This window comes from Mus pahari, chromosome 5 (assembly GCF_900095145.1).
Source record: "Mus pahari chromosome 5, PAHARI_EIJ_v1.1, whole genome shotgun sequence".
In the NCBI taxonomy this organism is placed as follows: Eukaryota; Metazoa; Chordata; class Mammalia; order Rodentia; family Muridae; genus Mus; species Mus pahari.
This window is the reverse complement of record NC_034594.1, coordinates 25102614-25128418: the sequence shown is the minus strand read 5'-3', so window position 1 is coordinate 25128418 and position 25805 is coordinate 25102614. Positions and strand designations below refer to the sequence as shown.

The window sequence follows — 25805 nt, the reverse complement described above, 5'->3', positions numbered from 1 at the left end:
TATTGTCTGTGCTCCTACAGAAGTTACAGGATTATGTGACATTTTGATAAATAAATTGCTTTTAATTTATTAACCCATATGTGCATACACACACATACACACACACACACACACACACACACACACACACAAACACACACACACTTTCTTTTGAAATTAAGAATTCTGTCAGCTTAATATATATTAACAAATTTCCTAAATATTTCCCACCTATATTACATATGTAATAAGATAATGTAATGATATATAGATTTTATTGAATAAATTGATGCATAATTTGGTTTTCAAAGGCAATGTAGATGAGACCCATATGTTTAAACCCTGTTTTGGAGAGGATCAAAATTCTTCCAGATTGTACAATATGTGACAGTCTTACTATAAAGTTCACTTAGAAGACTATCAGCCAAATCACTCTAAAGGAACAATCAATTTTGAAAAGTGATCTTTATACAATTATTGCATCAGATGTTTCTGCTAAAATAAGCCATCATCAGCACCAAATCCATGTTCCCACAACTGAGCCAGATTTACTCATGAAATGGAGATGTGTGTGGGCTGAGGATAAGACACAAGTTAAACTCTCCCTCTCCCTCTTCCCAGGTCCAACTTGTAAATAAAAATTAAATATGTAGCATTAGAATATATTTGTAGATTATTAAGTGAGCATATCGTGCAATTTAATTTATTTAAAATCTTTTATTCTCAGCAAAATCATACATATCATTGAGTCTACATAGAAATTAAATTTCCAATCATGTCTTCGTAAAAATTCACTGGTGAAGTTAATGTTCATATTAATGACCAATTCTATCTACTATTTGATCATGCCAGTAGCAGAACAGGTCACCACTAAAAACTGGTAAGTAACATATCATAAATGTGCAAATATCATCTTAGTATTCTATTGTGTTACAATTGATACTAAATGTTTGCTAAATATATACCTATTACATAAAGCTTTTAAAAGTACAATAAAAATAACAAATTCTGTTTTTAAAAAAGCCATATAGATGGCTTCTAAACATTCTCATTATACAAATTCCAAAATACTAGCTGAGTATCTAGAACTACAAAGACTTCCTGATGAAATACACAGTACCTGTTAATTAAGATCTAACTTAGCAGGTATAACAGAACATAATAAGCAGGAATGCCATATGTATGCCATAGGGCATAATCATTCAAACACAAAATTCCATAAGCACATTTGATTTCTGCTCTGCTCCTAATGAAAAAGTACATTTAACACTTCCATAAAACTCCAGGAGTAACATATCCAATTAGTTTTGATAAAATTCTCACAAACTAAACCCATATTTTCATTACTTTATTTTTCTTTTATTGTGATAAACTACATCAGAACTTTCAACAATAATTTTTTTCTGCACTGGTAGTATTTTATATCATGGGCAAATGTTGTGGAAGCACATGTTTTCAAAGGGTAGGTTCATTAGTACATCAGAATGAGTGCTAAAGAGTTTAATTGCTTATGTTCATGATGAAGCTGATGAGGTTTTTTTTTTTTTTTTTTTTTTGTGTGTGTGTGTGTGTGTGTGTGTGAAAAATGAAATTCTGACTTTAACAGAGCAAATGAAAATTAAAATTGCTAGATTTTCTTAAAATTAAATAAAATATCCCACCAAAATTTTAAAGGATGAAAATTAGTATGGCATTGAGGTATAAGACTAATGAGAGAAATACTACATCAGACAATAACTACAGAGTATTGGTAACATAAAAACGGGCAATAGGCATCACATCTGTAGAAAGCAAAAACTTCATTTCTTAAAATACCAGAGCAGATGTTAGCCCAGTGATAAACTAATATGACAGCACATTAGAAATGAAATTTTAAGTTTTGCAAAGAAGCAATGTTTCCTCAATTGTTACTTTTGAGACAAGTTAAGCATGTTTAGAATATAACTTAAATGACTGAAATTATTATTTAATATTTACTATTTTAAATATATTTTTTGTGATTACTACTAAAACATATATTCTCATTTTACCAGATAGAATTTAGTAAATTTGTAGCATAATAGCTAAACTTTAGGGTTTTATTCACAAAATTACATAGAGCTAATCACTGGCAGCCTGTTTATTGTTGTCAAAATAGAACATGCATATTGGCCTGTCTCTTCAGATATGTGGACGATATCAAGGTATGGCTTTTTGGGAAAAGGATAATGAACTAATGTCCTAGAGAATGAGCATTAATGTCAAGGTAATGATAGTTTAAAATTCAGACAAGGCAGGAAAATCTGTTTTTCAATTATAAATTCACCCATAATGTAAAAGGGAACATAAAATCCAATATACATTATACTAAGTCCTGTTTAAAATAAAAGATAAATCAACAGTGAAAGTGAGGAGACTGTTACTTCAACAGATCTAAAAACATTTAGATATTCAAAAATATATTGGCACAAGTATAATAGCTGTCTTAAAATAATGAATGATATATATGTAAATAAACAAATTAAGCATATCAGAATCACTTATTCATGACGTCAGCACCTGCTGTCTAATGGGTCGAGACAAAACACGGTTCCTTCAAGAGTTAGTCCCATTTTGAACCCCTCCTGTGAAATAGAATAAAATTGTTAAAGTATAAACAATAATGAAAAAATCACATAATCATATCAATAAGCAAAAGTTATTATAAACAAAGTTATAATATTTATGTTTAACGTAAATTCAAATTTTGGCTTATGAAAATTTCACACATAAAATTCTATGAGTTCTTTTATACTATGGGACATTTTTCTGTCTTAAGACATCTATTTTTTGTAGTAGAGTTTTTTTTTTTTTTTTTTTTGTAGTAGAGTTTTTTTTTTTTTTTTTTTTTTTTTTTGAGGTTGGGGGTTTTGAGACAGGGTTTCTCTGTATAGCCCTGGCTGTCCTGCAACTCACTCTGTAGACCAGGCTGGCCTCGAACTCAGAAATCCGCCTGCCTCTGCCTCCCAAATGCTGGGATTAAAGGCATGCGCCACCATGCCCGGCTCTGTAGTAGACATTTTTAATACTTCATTTTACTATAATTTATTACTAGTTTTAAAAATTGTGTGTGTGTGTGTGTGTGTATGAATGTGTATTTGTGTGTGCATGTAGGTTTATAACCAGAAGACTAAAAGATGTCTGCATGTTCTGGAACTGTAGTTGTAGATAGTTCCATTTTTGATTTGCAAATGAGTCATTTTTGTCAATGCTGGAAATTGAACTCAGGTCCTCTGCAAGAGTAAACAGTAAGTTACTTGTCCAGACTCTCTATGAGTGAGTTCACAGAAGCCTGATAACATTCATATTTACCTTCTGGCTACAACAGTCCACATCCTGGGTAAAACACTTTTGCAAAGACAGCGCCATACTACTATCAGGATGTAGGACCATGGACCACTATACCATCTGAAAGCTGCCCAGCAGTTCTGTTGCTACATTTTCTTTCCAAACATTTTTGCTATTATTTTAGTTTTGAAATTATAAACAATAATTACATCAATTCTCCATTCCTTTTCTCCCTGTAAAGCCTTAATATACCACCTCTTTCAAATTCATGGCCTCCTTTTATTGTAATTTTTGATCTATCTATCATCTAATCTACCTATCATCTATCTATCAATCTATGAATCAACTGTCTAACATATATATATATATATATATATATATATATATATATATATATATATATATAAATTTGATAGTCTTGCCTTTAACTTCTGATCCCCTAGCATGTTTTTGAGGGTAAGATGCCATTTAATCATTGAATGTTAAGAGAATAATCCTCTCTCTTTACCTTTCTCTCCTTTCATTGTTCCATCTTTCTTTTTTGTTACTTGGTTGGAGACAGAACTGATGTTTGGTTTGGTTTGGGTTTTTGAGGCAGGGTTTCTATGAATAACCCTGGTTGTCCTGGAACTCACTCGTAGACTAGGGTAACCTTGAACTCAGAGATCGACCTGACTCTGCCTTCTGGATTCTGAGATTGAAGGACTGTGCCATTACACCTGGCTTTTTTCCTCCTTTTCAAAGAAACAAATTATAAACTGTCTCTGATACTCCAATCTTTCTGCAACCTCATCTTGCCTCTTAATCAATGCACATTGGCTAACAAAGAAGCACATATATGTGTTAATCAGTGGAAATACAGGTCACATTGTAGGTTTCTTTAGGAGCCACTGTGAAAGTACCTCATTACTTTCATTTACAATTAGCATTTAATATATTTATAGTTGTATAATACAAATATTATTATATACAGAAGAAATCACATCTATAGTCAGAGACCCTCATTATGTTTGTTGCACACAGACTACATAGCAGTGTTAGTACTAGAAATGTTTATAAACTTCTTCCCACCATTTAGATGCAAATCATATTCAACTGGGTAATGGTCATAGTCATTATTAATCATGTTTAAAGCCTGTATTATAAGAAATGTGCATTTGTGAATAGTAAATAGATTTAAAAGTGAATACTAAAATAATACTATTTTTCAAATATCTTTTTTCTATCTGAAGACTTGTACATTTTCATTATCTAGCATATTTTGAATAATAGACGATGATAAATAGATGATTAAAAAAAAAAGTGCTTGCAAACTACTTAGAATACCACTGCTACTGTGAATTGCTTAGCTTAACCTAATCATCAACTAAGAGATATGTTCTTGTAGGCTCACTGGTTTTCTTTCCTCCTGAAATAAAACTCCCTGTACATTTATCAACCTTTCTTCAGCAGTTTTATTTTTATTTCATGATGTAATAAATTTTGACTTATCTCCTGAATCTTTAAATCTCTACTTCAAAATGTGACTTAAAGAGTCTCCTTAGTGCAGTACGTCAGTCTCATAAACATAGGACTTACATATTTAATGTAATTTAGGACTAGTTTCATGACAGAATTACTTCATAATTAGTTAAAACATTAATCATACTCCTTTCATATGAAACAACTTGCTGAACTGTAGTTTTCTGTTTTGAAACAGAGAAACAGAAAGAAAACAGAACTCCTATGGCCTAAATGCTCAGATAATGAGGTGAACCCTTAAGTATCTCTTCAAATTTCAGGAGGGCAGAAGCATTTTTTTTTATAAAATATATTATCTATATTTTTTCTATTCTATTGTCTAAAAGAACTTTTTACTTTAGATTTCTAATCAAGCTATTTTATTCTGACTACAACAAAGTATTAATATTTATAGTATCAATTTATTACAATTACTTTACTATCATGAGTAAGGCCAACAACATAATTTCATGTATAAAAATTTAAAACATTTATAATTATTTTTTCATATTCATGTTTTAATTAGTATAGAAAATATAAATGCAAATATTAGTATAAGCTTAGTAACAAATTAGTATGACTTCCTGTAGAGATGATAAGTTATGATCCAACCTTGATCTAGCAAGTATTTAGACTTCATGCTTCTCCTCCATTTCATTCATACTGTTTATTTTAAAAATTGTCTGTTAATTAAAACTGGCACTTAGATTAAAAAAATTATTTGCGTGTCTACTTTGATTACATTCACACATGGGTTAATTATATGGATCTTTTCTCTGAGTCAGGGCTTATTATTCATGCAGTGGGTGTTTGGCTTCCCAGTCATTGGTCTGCTCCTTTAAGTATACAGATGCATGTAGGTGCATGTGTCTATATAGGTTTGCATGCACATGTTTATGAATACATATGGAAGGTAGAGACCAATTTTGGACATCATTCCCCAGAAATGCCATCAACCTCCTTGAGACGTTGGCCTGGAGGTATTGCTTGTATTTCATTTATACATAGGCTCCCAAATTTTTAAGCAGTTGACTTGATATTTGTGTACAGTTCTTTTGTCCTTTTTAGACTTGCTATTGTTTGAAAACAAATAACAATGTTTTATGCATGTGTGCATGTTTGTGTGAGTATGCATGTTCATGTAGGTATGAGATTTGTATATTCCTGTGGTGCAGTTGTATGTGTTGTGCAAGTATGAGTGTACATGCATATATGGATGCCAGAGATGAAGGCTGACTGTGATTTTTAGGAATGTCTTCCATGTCATTGGCTTGAAACTTCCCAGGTAGGCTATATTGTCTAGCCAACATACCCCAGGAAATATCCTGTCTCTATCTTTGTAGTGATGGAATTACCCTGGATTTTTTTTTTTGTGGGTTCTGAAACTAAGATTCTTGTGTTTGCATGGTAACCACTTTGCCAACTGAGTTATTCCCCTCAACTTCTAGTTCATCTTTGCAATTCATAATACTATCTCATTCCTTTATCTGAGAAAGACATGTACCTTACAGTTTAAATTATATCATATCAAATAACTATATGATTGATTTTTAAAAAGAAATTGCTCAACTATTTGAAATAAGATATGGCTTAATATTTCTGCTTTAATTTTTACATGTAATAGACATTCCTAAAATTTCAAAGTCGGTACTGAAACTTAGTAATAATTTAGTTTTAATCCTCTATAATAAAAATGAAAACTAAATATTTTGCAAAGTTTACCAATAATGTCATATAATATATTACATTATTTACTTTGCTTATTATACTACATCAGTATTTTACACAATATATAAAGATAGAGTAGCCATATGTACACATTAGATTAATTAGGATCATTGTAGACTATGAATTAATGAAATATTATTTTACTATATTTAAGGGGACCTTGTAAGTAAGTCTTGGACTAACACAAACACACAATAAAGTGAATTGTGAAATATTGACAATAATTGAAATATTAACTTGAAGATCTGAGCTATAAAACTTCTTTAAACACATTGACCTATTCACATACAACCATATGAAACTTGTTTGAATAGATATTAAGCAAAACATGCAAATACAAATATTTTAGCTCTTAAAGAGTTTGTTAGCTCTTTAAATTATGAAATGTGATACCAACCATCTCTGGCGCTACCCACCGTGAAAGCAGGAGGATAAAAAAGACATTAAGAAGTGTATTAGAAACCTGAAAATCAAAAGCATTGGGTCTCACTCAAGATAACCTGATTATCACATTTCTACATCACTCTTGTACCACATTTCTCAAACTTGGTGTGGTCAAAAGTCTGTAGGTGAACGTTTATCCTTGAAACCTTGTTCAAGCCTTAAGTTTACTATTAAAAACAAAAAGCCTTCATGGGAAGTCTTCATGATCCGAATCAGCCTGAGAGCTGCTATGCCTCCCAGCTCCCAAGATCATGTTCTACAGGCATGGTCCCAGGAAGCTCATTCAGATGAGCACAGATGACAACAAAGGAAAATAATTCAGAGGACAGATACAGTATTATGTCTCATCAAGCAGTCACTTTTAAGTGCAGTTTTCAGTCACTGAACTGTAAAGGTGAGAGATCATTCCTATTCAGCATACTCCACTTGGGATTCACAGAGGTTGATTGGGTGGTTTTTGTTTTACCCCAAAATGCTATACATCTTATTTTAACTAAACATTTTAATGTGAACTTTGTTGATGTTATGATGATTATAAAAATTATATGGCTCAGTCATTATACTGGCTAGTTTTGTGTCAACTTGACACAGCTGGAGTTATCACAGAGAAAGGAGCTTCAGTTGGGGAAATGCCTCCATGAGATACAGCTGTAAGGCTTTTTCTCAATTAGTGATCAAGAGGGGAGGTCCCCTTGTGTGCAGGGCTATCTCTGGGCTGGTAGTCTTGGGTTCTATAAGAGAGCAGTCTGAGCAAGCCAGGGGAAGCAAGCCAGTAAGTAACATCCCTCCATGGCCTCTGCATCAGCTCCTGCTTCCTGACCTGCTTGAGTTCCAGTCCTGACTTCTTTCAGTGATGAACAGCAATGTAGAAATGTAAGTTGAATAAACCCTTTCCTCCCCAACTTGCTTCTTGGTCATGATGTTTATACAGGAATAGAAACCCTGACTAAGACAGTCATCAATGAATTTTTTTCAGAATACTTTAAAAATATCATTTTAGTAAATATCATTTAGTAAATTTAGTAATTTAGTAAATTTAATAAAATTTTGGGAAAAAATAGGAAGTGATTGAATTTGAAAAATGCTGATACATTCTTTGAAAACATCAAGGCATGTTTTAAATCAACCTTTTAAATGCAGCCATATTAGTAAATATAGAACAAAAAAAAAGATAAGCACGTAATAATTAGAAAAGGCAGCATTATATCATTTTATCTGAGTGGAAGGATATTTATATTATCTCCGGGAAAGGAGTGTGCTCACCAGCTTTAGATCACAGTTTATTCTCTGGTTTGGGGGTAGGTGTGTGTGTGGGGGGGGTGCAGTTCAAAGGAGAGTTAATCAGGACAACAAACAGAAATAACGCAACCTCCTCACTTTCATGTCTCAACTATCTCTGCTCATTCAGTTCCAAGTTCTGAATTTTATCAGTTATGAATATTTGTGATGTAAAAAAAGACAAAATTGTTTTAGTCAAACAAGGAGGGCAAATATAAAGAGAAGCCGTTATTCCAATCGAAGTATGACAATCTTTCCACTAATGGAAAAATCTATAAAGCTTTAAAAAAACACTTTCTTTCAACTGACAGAAAAATTTAAAGACACTTGATCAACCTCCTAAAGAAGTTGCCACTGGTATTTGCCTTCTCAAAAGTCAAGGAGTCATGACCCAATTTACAATGCTTCTTCTCCAAAAAAAATAAAAATAAAATAAAAATAAATTTAAAAAAGCTAGTCTTACAAAGATTTTCCCTCTTACAATTCCTTTAAAATTTTGAAATTCAGAACTGTTCAGACTGAGACAAAAGCATTACAATTGTATTACAATGGCTTTAAATTCCGGAAGGGGTTTATAGCCCCATAGGAGGAACAACAGTATGAACTAACCACTGCTCCCAGAGCTCCCAGGGACTAAACCACCAATTAAAGAGTACCCATGGTGGGACTCCTGGCTCCAGCTACATATGCAGCAGAGTATGGCCTAGTCAGTCATCAATGGGAGAAGAGGCCCGTGGTCCTGTGAAGGTTCTATGCCCCAGTGTAGGGTAATGCCAGAGCCAGTGGGTGGGTTGAGGAGCAGGGGGAGGGGGATAAGTGTAGGGCGTTTTTGGAGGGAGACCAGGAAAGGGAGACATTTGAAATATAAATAAAGAAAATATCTAACAAAAGAAAAAATGATTAAAATGTAATAGAAAATGAGATTAAGTTGTAAGCTTGATCTGTGTTTCTCCACCTGCTTCAGAATAAAACATTTACTGTAAGTATTTAAAAATACAATTCTGTCGTTTGTATTAAAAATAACCATCTTCTTTCTATTGTGTATTGATTCATTCAAAGAAAGAAAGAAAGAAACAGTCCTTAGCATGTGTAACTGTTCTAAAGAGTAAGTGTAGTTATTTTTAGTCTAACTGCTTTAAGCACACCTTTATAGCAACAAAGGAGAGAGTTTTGGTACAAACATTTCATTGTTGTTGTTCCAGATTAAAATAAATAAACAATCCATTAAAATAGTCACCTGCATCTCATCTAATTTGGACTGAATATCAGGAGGGAAGTCCCCTGATCCACAGTTAAATGGGTCAAAAGGTTCAGCTCCAAAAAGGTCCCGTTCTGTAAGGAAGAAAACACTTGGTAAGAGAGATGATGAAACATTAGTTGAGATAGACCAAAACCAGGAGTATAACTTGGAAGTATGAATTTAATTATTATATTAATATAAGTATTCACAGGATCAAGTGAGCTACGGATATATGCATTTTGTGCTGTTTATTCTTGAGTCAAGAAAGGAAAAATATATTTTGTGATATTAAAAATTCTCTGGCAAGACGGATTCAGTCACATTTGGGGACAGTATTGCCATGAACAAGTGTCATATATTCTTATTCACATGTGAATATTGGTGTCAAATATTTGTAGTTGTATTTTTAACTTGGGGGTATCTGAAGCAACTAGGAAGCTAAGAATGGATTATTGCTGAGGAAAGTGAAGAAAGATCTTAAGGGAAGGGAGTAGTGGTGAACATAGGTGATATGAAAGAATTTGCAGAAGGAAGTTTAGGGAGGGAGAGGAGTGAGAGAGTAGGGGAAGAAGGAGGGTTGGAAGAAGCATAAAAAAGTCACGTTGAACCCTATTATTTTATAAGCTTCATGTGTTTAATTCTGTGTTCATATACATGAGTTTAATTGCAGTTATGCAACGCAGAGGATAAGGTTCCTTCCAGGCACCACAGATTGACAAATATAAAACCCAATATCAAATAAGCAATATCTACCTGAGAAGTTTATCAGGGGTGTCCAGTAGTTGCCCCCTCCCAAAAAGAAGAAATGCCACTATACCATCTTAGTTAGGGTTTTATGTTTGTGAAGAAACACCACAAGCATGGCAATTCTTATGGAAACAAAACAAAACAAAACAAAACATTTAGTTCGGGCAGGCTTACACTTCAGAGGTCTAGTCTATTGTCATCGTGGCATGAAGCGTGGCGGTATGCGAGCGGACATGGTGCTGGAGGAGTAGCTGAGAGTGCTGCATCTCTATCTGTAGCCAGTAGAAGGTGACTATGTACCACAATCGACATAGCTTGAGCAGAGGAGACCTCCAAGACTGCCCGAAAGTGACCCATTTCCTCCAGCAAGGCCTCACTCCTTACAGTGTCATTCCCTGGAGGCCAAGGATTCAGTGGGGGCTAAACCACCACATTCTACTCCTCCCCCCCAAACTTGTACGTACAGCATAATGCAGAATTTTATTCAGTCCAACTTCAAAAGTCCCTATAGTTTCTTTCAATCTCAACCCTGTTTAAAAGTCCAAAGTTCAAAGTCTCTTCTGAGACTCGTGCAAGCTCTTAACTGTACTCTCCTATAAGGTAAAGTAAAAAAGCAGATCACAGATCACATACTTTTCAGCATATATGGGCACAGGTCCATGCAATGGCTTCTCTGGGTCTACATGAAGGAACACCCTGACACATGCCTGCTCTCGGCAGCTTTACTTAGCTATGGAGGGAGAATCCAAAACTCCCTCTTCTATCTTGACCCTAAAGACAAAACCAAGTGGCCAAATTTGCCAAGTTCTGTTGCTTGCTGGGGCCAGAACATAGCCCCCATAGTCAATGACATCTTCACCAGTTCTCGTTTTCTCTCTCTCTCTCTCTCTCTCTCTCTCTCTCTCTCTCTCTCTCTCTCTGATGGATTCCTTTATTTCCTAAGATTGGTTGTCTGGGAACTTGCTCTATAGACCAGGCTGGCCTTGAGCTCAGCTATCTGCTTGCCTTTGTCTCTGCAGTGGTAGGATTAGAGGTATGTGCACCACCACACACGGCTCTAAGTGTTTTTTTTTTCATCTCTTTTGATATGTTGGAAGCTTAGCTGGGTGTGGTCTTGCCCTGAGTTCCCCCACTCCTTTTATTGCATTTAGCATGAGGTTTTTCTTTAATCTGTTTATCTCCTTGAACACAGGATTTAGATCCATTCTAATTCATGATGTCCCTTTTCTCCTTGAATTATACATTTTTTATTTCTCTTTGAGCAACTTTCTCCTTCTCACTAGAGCTGCATTAAGAGTGTACAGTAGTAACCACATGACAGAAACAATACTAAGATGTTCTGAAATTTTTCTGCAACACAACTAATTCAGAACTCCTCAGTTTAGCCTGAGGTAAAGTTTTCAGACAAGGCAAAGGAGCAGCCACATTCTCACCAAAATATTACAGGAATAGTCTCTAGACTTCATATTAACACTGTTCTTCTCTGAAGCCTCTTGAGCCAGGCACCCACAAATCAGCTCAGCAGTACTGTCTTCCATAGCCCATTAAGACTTATTTGAAGCATCCAACTGCTTTTCTAATCCAAAATCCCAATCTCTACATGCTTCCAAATAAAAGCACAGTCATGCCTGTCACAGCAATACCTCAGTCCCTGCTACCAACCTCTGTCTTGGTTATAGTTTTATTTTTGTGAAAAAAAAAAAAACCCACCATAAATGTGGCAACTCTTACAAAGGAAAACATTTAATTGGGGCTGGCTTACAGTTTAAAGGTTTAGTCATTATTGTCATGGAAGATATGTAGGCTGACATGGTCTTGGAGCGGTAGCTCAGAGTTGTACATCTTGATCTGCAGGCAGTAGGAAGTGACTGTGTGTCACACTGGGCATAGATTCAACATAGCTCAAAGCCTGCCTCCATAGTGACACACTCCCAACAAAGCCACACCTACTTGAGGAAGACTTTATCTCCTAATAGTTCTATCCCTAATAGTACTCATCCACAAATGAGGTATCTAAGTGATCCATCTCTCAAAGCTAGGAAGAATTTTGGAAGAGGAGATAGAAAGACTGTCCATAGATTAGGAAGGAGTGGGACATAGCAGTGTCGTGCAGATGTGATGGAATCACTGTACTCATAAATTACCATTAGCTGGGATGTTCTGCTCAACATCAAGCAAGTTAACACTTCAGCATGGACAAGAAAGGGGTTCATGAGCTCCTGACTTCTAGTTGAGGAATTATTTATATCTGTTGACTTCTAGGTATGCGAGAGCCAGTTTTCGTATAGGGTGTATCTTCTGTGAATGGACCCACACTTCTAAGAGCAACACAAATTTTGCTGGATGAATTATATGAATAGGAGGAGGAGGCCATGAAGTTGAGAAAAGTTAGGGAGTTGGAACTGAATCTGGGAAGAGTTGAAGGCAGGAGATGGGTAAATATGATCAGAACATGTTGTGTAACATCTTCAAATAGTCAATAATGCTAATATTAAACATTTTTTTGTCATGAATAGTGGTTCATATCTGTGATACACTCCCTGGAGGTAGGGGCAATTCTAAAAAGTTCAAAACTAGCTTTGGCTAGAGTAACACCCTGTCTCACCAAAGTCATAATGGCACAATGTCTGTGGCCATGAGTAGATTTCTAGAGTATTTTCTGTGTCTTTGGTGTAACTTCTTGACAACAACATTACTAATATTTAATCATTGACCTATTACAACACTGATATGCTATTGTAGAATTTACTAACCTTAGTATAATTGCATATGAGATTTCTTTAATTCCATTTGTTGCTTTCTCACAACAGAATGGCATAAGAAGCATGCAAAATTTGTAAGTTAGCTCTTTACTTGTAGTTCATAAACTCGAATCTCACTTTTAACAAAAAAAATTCAAGACAGTTTATATTGGGCAGCATGAAATGATGTAATATTTTGTACATCACACTGAACCAACTTTTTAATAGGAGTCCTCAAATATAAGAAACAGATTTTTATTTTAACATCCTGAAGGATGAGGACAGCAATTGGTTATCCTGTAACCAATGGTAAATCCTAAACATATGTAACATTATACTGACTGGGAAATTTTTATTTAGGAATACACATGTCTGTGCACATGGACACGCATACACATGTAACAATTAATAAATCAAGGGTTTGAACAAGAACAAGAGGGGGTATATAGCAGGTTTGGAGAGGAAAGGAAGGGAGGAAAAGATATAAATACATTATAATCCCCAAATTTATTTTTAAAGAATCCATTCCATGCTTATACACACTTTAAACAGCTATCTATATGTACTTTAAGTAGCACCCTACAAACACTTGAAAATAAGTATTACTTCTGTCACCAAAGAATGGCCAAAGATTTCTTGAGAGGGGTCAAGGCTATCCTTATCTGTGGGTATAAGAACAAATGCTTATAGATTGCTGCTAGGGTTTATGCTGGTTTTAAAATTTAATAATTGTAGATTCTCCTCCAATAACCAAAACTTCACTAGCAGAGTAGTTTGTTAGGTTTCAAAACTTCTCTTTACAACAGAAAACCACTCAGACCACAGAATTTTGGAGTCCAGTCCCAGTGGATACATCTATGAGACACTCTCACTTTCATACCCAAGGCTCAGGGAACATTGCAGAACAGGGGACAGAAACAGTGCAAGAGTCACTAGCCAAACAACAAAAACAAAAACAAAAAAAAAACACAAACAAACAAAACAAAACTAACAACAAAACCAAGCAACAAAACAAACAAAAGAACTTTGTTTCTTTCTACTTATTGACAATTAAGCATTATGTTTGGTACAGTCTGGTACAGGCCGGTATCACTTCCTTTAGACACACAGCAGGTATTAAAATAGTTGGATTGCATGGCAGTACTTTGTTTTAGCTTTTTTGAGAAATCTCCGTACTTTTTTTATATATCTGTATTGGTTTATTCTCCTAGTCTTTGTAATATGTACAAGGATCCCTTCTCTAACATCTGAAAGGAGCCTCCCTTCAGGAAATGCCTCCATGAGATCTTGGTTGCTGGCTAGACACATCTAGGAAGAAATACTCTCCAATCGTGGGGCTTCCTCCTTCATTCTAGACTGTGGGCATGTGAGTGACATGTTTCTCATTGGTAATTGATTTAAGAGGGCCCAGTCCACTGTGAACAAGTGGATTTAGGCTGTTAAGAGTATGAGCCAGGGAGGAAGTCAGTGAGCACTGTTCATCCATATGTGATCTCTGCTTTGTCCCTGCCTTGAGCTCCTGTCCTGACTTCCCCTGAAATAATTCATTACCTCCCCAAGGTGTTTTTGGTCATGGTGTTTATCACAGCAATGAAAAGTAAACCAGAATATCTATTTTTTGCTTTGTGTGCTATGGGGGTTTTAGTGCAAAGGGAAAAACAAATCTCGTTCGTCATATATGCTCATTCTGAGTTGGTATTTTGAAAAATTCCAGTGAGCTGACATTTATAGAAAGTAAGGGTTAAGGCTTAATACTGATATGTTTGTCGTCTGTCAAATTAACAACCTACTGGCTGGTTTTGTGTGTCAACTTGACACAAGCTGGAGTTATCACAGAAAAAGGAGCCTCCCTTCAGGAAATGCCTCCATGAGATCCAGCTGTAAGACATTTTCTCAATTAGTGATCAAGGGTGGGAGGGCCCCTTGTGGGTGGTGCCATCCCTGGGCTGGTAGTCCTGGGTTTTATAAGAAAGCAAGCTGGGCAAGCCAGGGGAAGCAAGCCAGTAAGTAACATCCACCCAGGCCTTTAGCTCCTGCTTCCTGACCTGCTTGAGTTCCAGTCCTGACTTCCTTTGCTGATGAACAGCAATGTGGAAATGTAAACTGATAAATCCTTTCCTCCCCAACTGCTTCTTGGTCATGATGTTTGTGCAGGCATAGAAACCCTGACTAAGACACATACTCAGACCCAGACGAAGAGTATCTTCTGAATGCTTTCTATATACCAAGGAGAGATTTTAATCTTTTTTTTTTTTTGCAGATATATAGAAGATATATATGAAAAAATATTTTTAGATATTTAGTATCTCAAAGACAAACCCCTTACATAACACTATATACATTATAGAATAGAAACTATAGAATTTTCACTCTCTACATATTGTTCCACTTGCCTTATGAATGCACAACAAGACTATATAAACTACTCTAGTAAACACATAACAAATAACTGCATTATGACTAGTTATTTTTAACAATGTTAAGATATTGCATAAACACAAATGCACAATATGAGGCAAGTAGCTCTGTACTAAAATACTGTTGTTCATATAAGGTTCAACTTGCAAATAGGGATGTGCTTAGTATTCTTTTCTCAATTATAAAGCAAAATAGATTTAATCAAATCTGAAACATATATAAGCATAATGTTTCAGTAATTAAAGCTGTTAGCTTGCTATTTTATTTCTACAAAATATGAAAGATTGAAAATTCTTCAGCAAAAAAAAAAAAAAAAAAAAAGAAAATTCTTCAGCCAAATATAGCAAGAAAAGTGATATATTTAGAGTACTTACTGGTCTCTGAAGATCGGCTAGGTATGGGTGGTAGCTGGGTGCCATTGCGAGCAGATGTTGGAGACTGATGTGATATTGGGGAAAATGGAATCATGTCAAAGATGTCAGTGGAAGGAGACATCACTGTCACACCATGGGCCTGCAATGAAGATAATGTGCTGACCAAGATAGGCATATTCCCAGCCGGAATGTCATATGCATGTAAAATACACAAACACAACCCTGGGGGGAGTCGTATAACTTTCCATTCTCTAAAGGCTAACTATAGTTTCATGCAGTTTGAGCTAATACAGCAAACACTCAAAAGAAAACAACAGAAGTTTGTTCTCAAAGCAGATTAACAGCAATAATGTGAACACATTTGAAGATGGGTGAGCAAGGCATGCCGAGCTTTTGTATATCATAAACAATTGCCATTCCTGTCACAAACAATTCACACCTTAGAAACTCTTGCAATAAAAACAAATATTTGGAAATGGACTTCACATAAGGTTTTTAAAATAAACAGTTGAACACAATAGACTTCTTTCTTAATTATAAGTGTTCAAACTCAGTTTTTGTATTCTTAAAATCAGAGCATACTAACTTGCATTTATAAGTACGTATCAACGGATACTCATTTCAATACATTTTATTCCGAATAATTTCATCACGTTCTCAATAATAAACAGCTACCTTGTAAAATAAATGAATAATTAACAATGTAATACCCAAACTATTAAATTATACAATGCAGGTTGAGACTGGGAAGATATTGAAAAATGAATATTAAGATCTGCTGAAAATTCAGCCAAAAATTAATATAAGATGGGAGAATTAGAAAATCTTTAGACAAGGTAAAATATATGTATTATCTCCTATAGAAACTGTCATACTGATTAAAGGATGAATATTTTCATTAGAGAGGAATAGAAGTTTATTTGGTTTTTGGTTTTTTTTGTTTGTTTGTTTTTTTCTTTTTTTGCTTTTCCTCTTAGATTATGGAAATGTTACCCAGAGTGGCTCATGGTAGAGCTCTTAGAATAAAACAAACATAGGGATGGTTGTATGCATGAAGAGATGGATTAGCTGTTTAGATAAAATGTCCGTTAGTGTATATTTTCTGCATAAACACTTTACTTACTATGTCCTTACCTTTGTATCAAGGCTCAAAATGCAGAGATGCATGAGTATGAGGCCAGCTGGGAAACTGAGTGCCTGACTCAACTGAAATCTGCCCCAGTTTTGGGGCACCAGGGTGGGTAGAGTTGGGTGGGAAGCTTTGTTCTGATCAGTTTCCAGATTGCCATGTGGCCTCACACATCTAAAATTCATTTTTACAGTGCTTTATCTAATTTAGATTTTTAAAATTAAAATATAATTACATCATATACCTACTTCCACTCCTCCCTCAAATGCTTTCCATATCCCTTCCATATCATCACCTTATTCCTCTCAAACTATTGTAAAATTTATTATTGCATCAATATAGAGGTTCAGCATACTGAGTCCATTGGAGTGTTGCTTGTTCTTCTATGTTTTCAGGGTTAAGTAATGGATAACTATTACAGGCAAGCTCATTCATGGGGAGGACTAATTGTTTCACTCTCAGCAATTGGTAATTGCTCTTTGTACATTTTTAAATATTACTTTAAAAAAATAAGTCTTAAGAGTAACACTTAAACCACTAGGAAAGTACTATTTCAGTTTTGTAGATTTGATAATGTGGATGTATAATTTCTAATTGTGAGATCTATTACCTTGTATTTCTTTTAAATTTCATGCAAGTTAAATGGCTATGATTTGCCTAGTCACAAATCACCAAAAAACAAACAAACAAACAAACAAAAAACTTGAAACATAGGTTCAGTGCTGTGAGCATGTACTGACCAGCAGAACTGGAAAGAGAACATACTTGCTTCCCATTCTATAGGGTTAGTCCCTGGATCATCTCTATGCAGCCATCAATGCTGAATGTGTAGCCAAGATCTGGTAACCATTTCCTGTGGGCCACAAATGTTCCTTACTGATGTTCATGTTTAAACTTCATTCCTTTGTTTAGAGAGTCACATTTAGTTTGTTGTGTAATTGAGAGTTTTCATAATGTGCTCTTGCTTAGCTTGACTTCAAGAGCGGTCGAGAAAGGACTAGAAAGATAAATAACCAGGCTTGTTTACCTGCAACAAAATACACATTTTAGGTAGTAATTGTCTTATGAAACCTAATCAGTGGCTGCAAAGTTGATTATGTAAAAGTAGAATTTTATCTAACACTGAAAGGGAGACATTGTTTTACCCAGCAATAGACAGTACTCCTCCAAACTACAATTTCTTTTCATTTAACTTTCTGGCAATAGCTTGATTTGTCTGAAAGCTTGTGGAGCTAGTGAAGCTAAAATGCAAGTCCCTAGGCATGAGAACCAAGAGGAAAAAATTGACTTGTTGTGCCCAAATTTTATAAAGGAGCAAACTTAAAGGTGTTCATGAGGCCAAGAGGGCAAAATAAACCCTCTTCTCAGATATAAATATAAGCACCACTGCCATGTGAATATAATAAATGGAAATCAGATTGCTCCTAGATGATTAGTCCCAAATGGCAGAAAACCCAGCCTCTCATCTATTGCCAAACCACGAGAACACAGAGGAAGAAAGCAAACCATGAAATCAAGGAATGGAAATTTCTCAGTGTATCTAAATGACATGTTAGCGTAAGGACCAATTTCTGAAACCAACATAAGGTTCCCAGAATCTTGATGTAATAAGGCGATACATATAATGGATAATATCAAGCTTTATTTCATTGGCCAGTAAAAGGAACCTATGACTTAGCTAACTGAGTGGAATTTAGGGCTGTGAACATCGTGCGTTGGGATTGTCAGTTGTGAGGACATCTGTTTGGGGCGGGGGGTTGTTCCATTTAGCACGAAAGCAATGAATAATTATTTGGCATCCCATGACAATTTAATCGTGTATATAAAATTTATTTATATTATCATATGTGGGCAGCGAGATCCTTAATCAAGTCCAGTATTTCCTTAGTTACTTTATAGACCATTGCCTCTATTTCTTTAATAATTTTGCAAGCATTTTATATTTTATTTCTGAGTTCAAAACAGAAAAAAAAATGTACAGTGTCCAGAATTTCAATTCTAAAGCACTCTGTGGGCACTCCGTGTGGTGTTCTTTCCTAGTGTGTACTTGAAGGTAACACTAAAGTTTCACAAGAAAGAACAGATGTACCTTATTTCTAGCTTAACAATAATTGGTTAACTCCCCAAAATTACAAGTTATTAAATAACCGAAGTATACATTTCAATTTGTATTTTCATTATTACACAGCTGTCATTTTTTTTCATTTCAATAGTTTGAACCATTCCAGATCTCTAAAACTGGACATTCCTAAGCATGACAGTACTTCATATTAGATAGTTTACATAACATAAAATTATTTCTTTATTTTGAATAAGAAATGTGGGAAATTATTTTTACTGTAGTAAAGTAAATATAGCTGTACTTAGGATTATGCCAGCTTATTTTCACTGCTGTGTAAGTAAAATAGAAAGTGAAAAGCAAAGATATTTGTTAATTATCTCTTAAAAAGAAAAGCACTCAAACCATATACACACAAACATCAAAATGGACTCAGTAGCTTGAATTTATATATTTGTGAAGACATATATATGTATATGTGTATATATATACACATATACATGTAACAATAACAGTCAAAGAAAAAGGGACTGTCATTTTGAGAGTGGGGGAATGGGAGGGACTAGGTGTTCATAGAAGTACTGGAGTAAGGGTACCTGAGAGAGTATGAAGGGAGGAAAAGGAGGGAAGAAATAATGGAATTCCTTTTAATTAAAACTGTACTGGAAGAACCAAAGGAGGTTAACAAGAGCCTATAACAATATTTTCAAAACTAGTAGATCAGAACTCTCATAAATTCATATTTTAATGTCATCACTTAATTTTATCTAAATTTTAGAATTCTAGAATATTTCTGAATTGACTGTCTTCTATGAATCAAAAATTGTCTATGTTCTTTTTCACACATCATTTAAGTGTGGTGAGAAAAGCCATTGCACACTCTGCAATAGTGGTTCTCAATCTGTAGGTTGCAACCCCTTTAACAGTCAAAGTACCATTTCACAGCAGATGTGTATCAGATATATCAGATATCCTGTATATCAAATATTTACATTATGATTCATAACAGTAGCAAAATTGCAGTTATGAAAAAGTAATCTTGCTCATTTCTAACCTCAGGACTGACTCCGTCTTTTCTCAGGTACCCAGTGTTTGTGCAAGACAGTGTCTGCCTTGAGACAAATTTGTAAGATCTGCTGAAGAGGGAGCAGTTTTGTGACTGTGTCCCCAATCCATTTGATCCTCCTAAATCTCCCTCTTCAATGATAAGGCTTTAGACTTCTGTCCTCCAAGAAAGGAAATTGGTGAACATTCTTTGGGTTTGCATGCAAAATGCTAATGTGTTTACTTTATTCCTTTGGCAACTCAAAGGCTAAACCAAAACATGGCCTGATAAATTTTAGAAACAACTACTCAAAACGCCCTCAAAAAATAGCCTCTGTCACACTTTGTTTTATATAGCAGGACTGTACTTAGCATTTTAATATAGCTTTAAAGAGTGTGTGCAGCATTTTGCATTTTTAGAGTCAAAGCAGAATGAATTTGAGCCATTGTTCTGTATTTTGAGAAGAGGGAAGTAAATAAGCCAAAACACAATATCACAAAACCCTTCAGTAGAGTATATAGTGAAGAAAAAAATAAGAAAGATTATACTAAGATGGCTTGGACATTAGAAAGCTTGGACCTTAGGAGGCTCCGAGCCCACTGAGCACACTGTCTGTACTCAGGAGTCGCCAAGCTTTCTTTGCTCAGCCATAGCAGCTGACTGTTATCAATGCTGTCAAGCAATGGTTATACGAACTCTCTCAACACAGAGCAAAGAAAAACATGAGTTTACAGTAAAAGAAAAAATGACCAACTTCTAGAGCATGCTACTTTGAAGCATTCTTCTTCATGGTGATGAACTGGGAAACCATTATGATATTAAGTCTATATATACATATATATATATATATATATATATATATATATATATATGATGAAAATTGTTCAAAATTCTTGCAACAGTTTACTTGTTTCACAATTGGGTCCAACTCACATAACCATGTTTTAAGTTAAACTTAGTGTGAATAAAATACATTCATTAATGAAGATTATTAGTGGCACAGGTTATTAAACAGGAAAAATGTCCCATTCTAAATACAACTTTGCTAGATAAAATATAGCTTTAAAGTGTACTTCCCTCTCCCCTTTGTTGGGAATTTCAGCTAATGTCAACCCCATTGTGTTCTTTTGTGACTGTGTTACCTCACTCAGGATGATATTTTCTATTCCAATCATTTACCTAAGAATTTCATGAAGTCATTGTTTTTAATGACTGAATAGTACTCCATTGTATAAATGCACCACATTTTATGTATCTGTTTCTCTGTGGAGGGACATCTGGGTTGTTTTCAGTTTCTGGCTATTATAAATAAGGCTGCTATGAACATAGTGGAGCACGTGTCCTTCTTATATGTTGGAGCATCATTTGGGTATATGCCCAGGAGTGGTATAGCTAGGTCCTCAGGTAGTACTATTTCCAATAGAGACCATATATAGAGGTTAGGCATGCCCTCCACCCCCAGTTCAGTTGAGAGATGGGGCTACCCACCCATGTCCAAAATTTTAACCCAGAATTGTTCTGCCTAAAGGAAATACAGGGGCAAAGAGTGAAGTAGAGACTGAAGGAAAGGCTCTCCAGAGATTGCCCCACCTGAAGATCCATACTATATACAGACACCAAATCCAGACACTATTGCTGATGCCAAGAAGTGCTTGCTGAGAGTAGCCTAATATGGATGTCCCCCAAGAGTCTCATCTAGGCCAGAACCTTACTGATACAGATGCAGATCCTTACAGCCAACCATTAGACTGAGCAGGGGGACCCCAGTGAAGGAGTTAGGAGAAAGGCTGAGGAGCTGAAGAGGTTTGCAACCCCATAGGAAGAACAATATCAACCAACCAGACCCCCAAGAGTGCCTAGGAACTAAACCACCAACCAGATAACACACATGAAGGGACCCATGGCTCCAGCTGCATATGTAGCAGAGGATAGATCAAAGGAAGGTGAGGCCTTGGTCTTGTGAAGGCTTGATGCCCCAGCGTAGGGGAATGTTAGGGTGGTGGGGTGGGGACTGGAAAGAGGGATACCTTTTGAAATGTAAATAAACAAAATAACCAATAAAAAAATTAAAAAAATAAAAAAATAAAGTGTACCTCTCTGAAAAATAATACCTTTTGCCAAACTCACTTAATAATGATATCATCCCAGGAACTGAGGAAAGGATTTCAAAATGTAACAGGTCAGACACAAATAATTTCATGACAAATGCTTGCATAATGTCTGAACAGCACTTGCTTCATTTCAGTGTCTGAAGCAAGTGTCGTCCAGTACACGGTCTGGTTCTTGGTCTATTTCCTAAGGTGAAGTTCAGCACTGTAGGGCCAGGTTGCATGGCTATTGTGTCTAACCCCAGGGAACAGTAACCAGCATGAAAGAAAGACAGGGTTTGTCACAAATGGCAAAGCCTATGTTAAAGTTATGATCACAGTGAGATTTAAATTGTTTTATGAAACATGAGGTAGCAAAAATGTATACCATGAAAACAACTGTGTTTTGAACTACCTATGGAATTTAAATATGAAAAATCTTCATGCTGACTAATCTTCATCTCTACCAACATTTAGTTTTGGTGTTGACCAAAAACTAAGGTTTGAATTAGAGCAGTATTCATGACCAGTAGGTGTCGACATCATAATATCATACACTTACTCAATGTACTTACTGGAGACGTGGACACTTGAGTTGTTCTCAACCGGCTTTCTAAATCTTGTACTTTATTTTTAAGTTCCATGTTTTCTGTTTCTAAGTCTTGGATCTAAAAATCAAAAGATTATTGAATAACTTTAAGGATTTTTTTTTTCTTGGAAAATATTGGCAGTTATCTCAGCCAAATTAGCAAATAGTACTTTTTCTATTGAAATTCAAATATTATCTTGTACACAAGGAAGAAAATGATTTGAAAAACCTAGGGAAATATCAGAAGATCCTAGGTCATTGGAAAGACAATAAATTAAAGAAGATTCGTGTGTGTGTGAATTTTATGTTCCTATTGTTCATTGCTGTATTTACTTGTTGAGCTGTGCAATTTATACCCATAATCTTGGAGTACAACCACAAGACAAAGTTGCTCACCAAGACTCTGAAGGGTGGAGAAAGGGCATAATTGAGTTCGAAAGGAATCTGGTCTGCATGGGAAACCACTTACCCAGCATCTGCTGCCTCTGCTGCTCTGATCCCCATGAGAAGCATTAGGAAGTGAAGCAAAGTCACATGAGAACACTAAGTTCTTGTGGGAATTCAATATAAAACAGTTAAAGGCTGTGCACAGGACCCAGGAGGAAGAATTAAAGGAATATGGTGAAAGCAGCTCCCATTTTGTGAGGGACAATCAATGGCAGGCCTTCTCAGTTTGTTTGATGACATGCAAACTTCCCAGAAGGAGCATAGGACAAAGGTGAAACAAGGAGCTTAGCTTACTCACTCTCTTCTGCATTCCAGCAATCTGTTTTCTGGTCTCTACATCTTTTCCTCCAGATTCTAGAAATTTCCTGTATGCCAAGTCAAAAGCTTGGCCAATTGTTAATGTAATTTCTTCAGCCTTTGTAAAAAATCACACAATGAAGATATTCATGTTAACAATAAGACATCAAACTGTGATTTAATACCACTCCCCAAAGAAAAATAGTGGGAGACATTAGTAGGAAGTTCTCCGAAAGGATAATAATGATCAGGTCTAGATACTTAACAGGCAAGCAAACTATTATGTAGTGGCCCAAGAATAATGACCCCTTCATCCTCAAGAATGAAATCAAGCGTAAAAGGAGGCCACCAGTGTACAGTTAAAGTGAGAAAGTTGTGCAAGTTCCCTATGCAGCCTGCTCTGCTTAAACTGAAGAGCTTTCTTTTGTTTCTCTCCCTTCCTTAAATACTTACTACCAATTAAATATAAAAAAATTTAACTAGATTCTGGGAATTCTCTTGTTTGGCTATTGTTTCCTTTTCCTAGTGAGAAGGGTTTTATACTTTGGGTAGGTAACATGATTAAAGCCTCCTGGGTGGAGTCCACGGAAATCTCCAGGGAAGCCCGCCCTTTTCAATGGAGCAGGTAGATCCACTTAGTTCACAATTCTAATAGAAGTAAAAAGTTTCAAACAAGGCTCAGATCTTAAACAGATGAGATGATCAAAATGTAAAATATTATGAGAGCTCCTAATTTTTGGTGATGGTAAACAGTTCATATATTTGTATGATAATGATTATGGAACAAAGTAGAGTCATCGTCTCAATTGAACCTTGTATACATTCTATCAAGAAAAAAACTGCTGTAGACATCTAAAGTTCATTCCTCCTTCATCCAAATCTCTACAATTTCATGAAATTTTCATAAGGCATTCATGAAAAAGTGATTTACTTAATTAACCCAAAGAGTCTTAATAAGGCACTAACTGATGCAATGCACTGACAAATGCTATATTTAATAAGATAAATTCTTGTTTTTAATGACAGGAGAATAGTGCTAATATTAAATATTAAAAACATTCCCCTTTAACAAACTGAAATTGTGATACTTTTATCTATCGTGAACTATCTAAAACTAAGAATTAAAGGAGGACTTTTGCTATACAAAATAAAAATGTGACATGTATGCATAAATCATGGTTATCTCTATTTTATCAAAGGAAAGAGAGCTATGAAAAATAAATCACAATAAGCTATAGTAAAAGTGCTAAATAAGTAAAAGTAACATTTACCCAAAGAGTCAAATTAAAAATCTATGTAAAAACAGAGCAAAACAAAACAAAACAAAACAAAACCTATAAGTTCAACAAAATGGTGATGGCACTTTCTGTCAATCCTGACAACCTTAATTCATCCAGGAAAGTCACATAATGGAAAGAGAGAGGCAACTCCTTCAGGTTGTTCATTGACCTCCGCATTTGTGGCATTAAAAATGCATTCCTACACTCAGACATAGCAAACATACACACACACCCATCCACACATACACACACACACACAGAGAGAGAGAGAGAGAGAGAGAGAGAGAGAGAGAGAGAGAGAGAGAGAACAATTAAATTAAAAATATATGTACTGAAATCCTGTGGTATTAGACTCTGGAAATGAGTATAAATTAAAATGTTATAACAGTAGTTATGATAGGTTGGATTCTTCATGAATCTTTTGTTTTTAATTTCAAAAAGAGAGTATTATGCTTGTAATTTTTTATATAACAAAAGATAGGTAGGACCTGCTCTATTTTTTATTTTGTATACTAGATTTTGATCATGTTTTCAACCTCCTCCAGGGGATGGACATTCTACCCACCTCCCTACCACACACCCAGGGATGATAGCTATTTTGATGATGATTAACTTTGTACATTTTATTATTAATTAAAATATGTTTCATGCATATTGATGTTTTATCTTCTGGTATATCCGGATATTACATGCATGCTAATATCCCCAATGGCCAGCAAAGTTACCTGGAACTGGAGTTAGAGATAGTGTGAGCTATCATGTGCGTGCTTGGAATTGAACCCTGGACTTTTGGAAGAGCAGCTAGTCTTCTCTCCAGTGCTAGTTTCCTACCTTTTAAATTATGGAAGTTCTCTATTTCTATTTTAATAAGATCACATGCTTTTTGCAAATTTTTAATATGTGAAGTATAAAGAAAGGATAATTCAAATGGCAACATTATTGACTCACCATCAATAACATTCAACTTCAGGTGAACTATCCATAACATTTTTTTGAAGATCATACTATTTTTTTTTTTTTTTTTTGAGACAGAGTTTCTCTGTGTAGCCCTGGCTGTCCTGGAACTCACTCTGTAGACCAAGCTGGCCTCAAGCTCAGAAATTCGCCTGCCTCTGCC

At 35.2% G+C, this 25805-nt stretch overlaps 1 protein-coding gene across 2 annotated transcripts in view; it reads right to left on the bottom strand.

Moving 5' to 3' along the window:
• Positions 1 to 681: 681 nt before the first annotated feature.
• Positions 682 to 25805, bottom strand: part of Gulp1 (GULP PTB domain containing engulfment adaptor 1) — a 223998-nt gene continuing 198874 nt past the window's right edge. For both annotated transcript variants that reach the window (XM_021198764.2, XM_029539389.1), the window contains 5 exons: positions 23410 to 23526; positions 22651 to 22743; positions 15756 to 15894; positions 9473 to 9567; positions 682 to 2582 (listed from right to left, as the gene is read on the bottom strand). In XM_021198764.2, coding sequence (XP_021054423.1) covers positions 2511 to 2582; positions 9473 to 9567; positions 15756 to 15894; positions 22651 to 22743; positions 23410 to 23526 — 516 coding nt within the window. In that variant the 3' untranslated portion in view covers positions 682 to 2510. The remainder of the gene's footprint in view (positions 2583 to 9472; positions 9568 to 15755; positions 15895 to 22650; positions 22744 to 23409; positions 23527 to 25805) is intronic.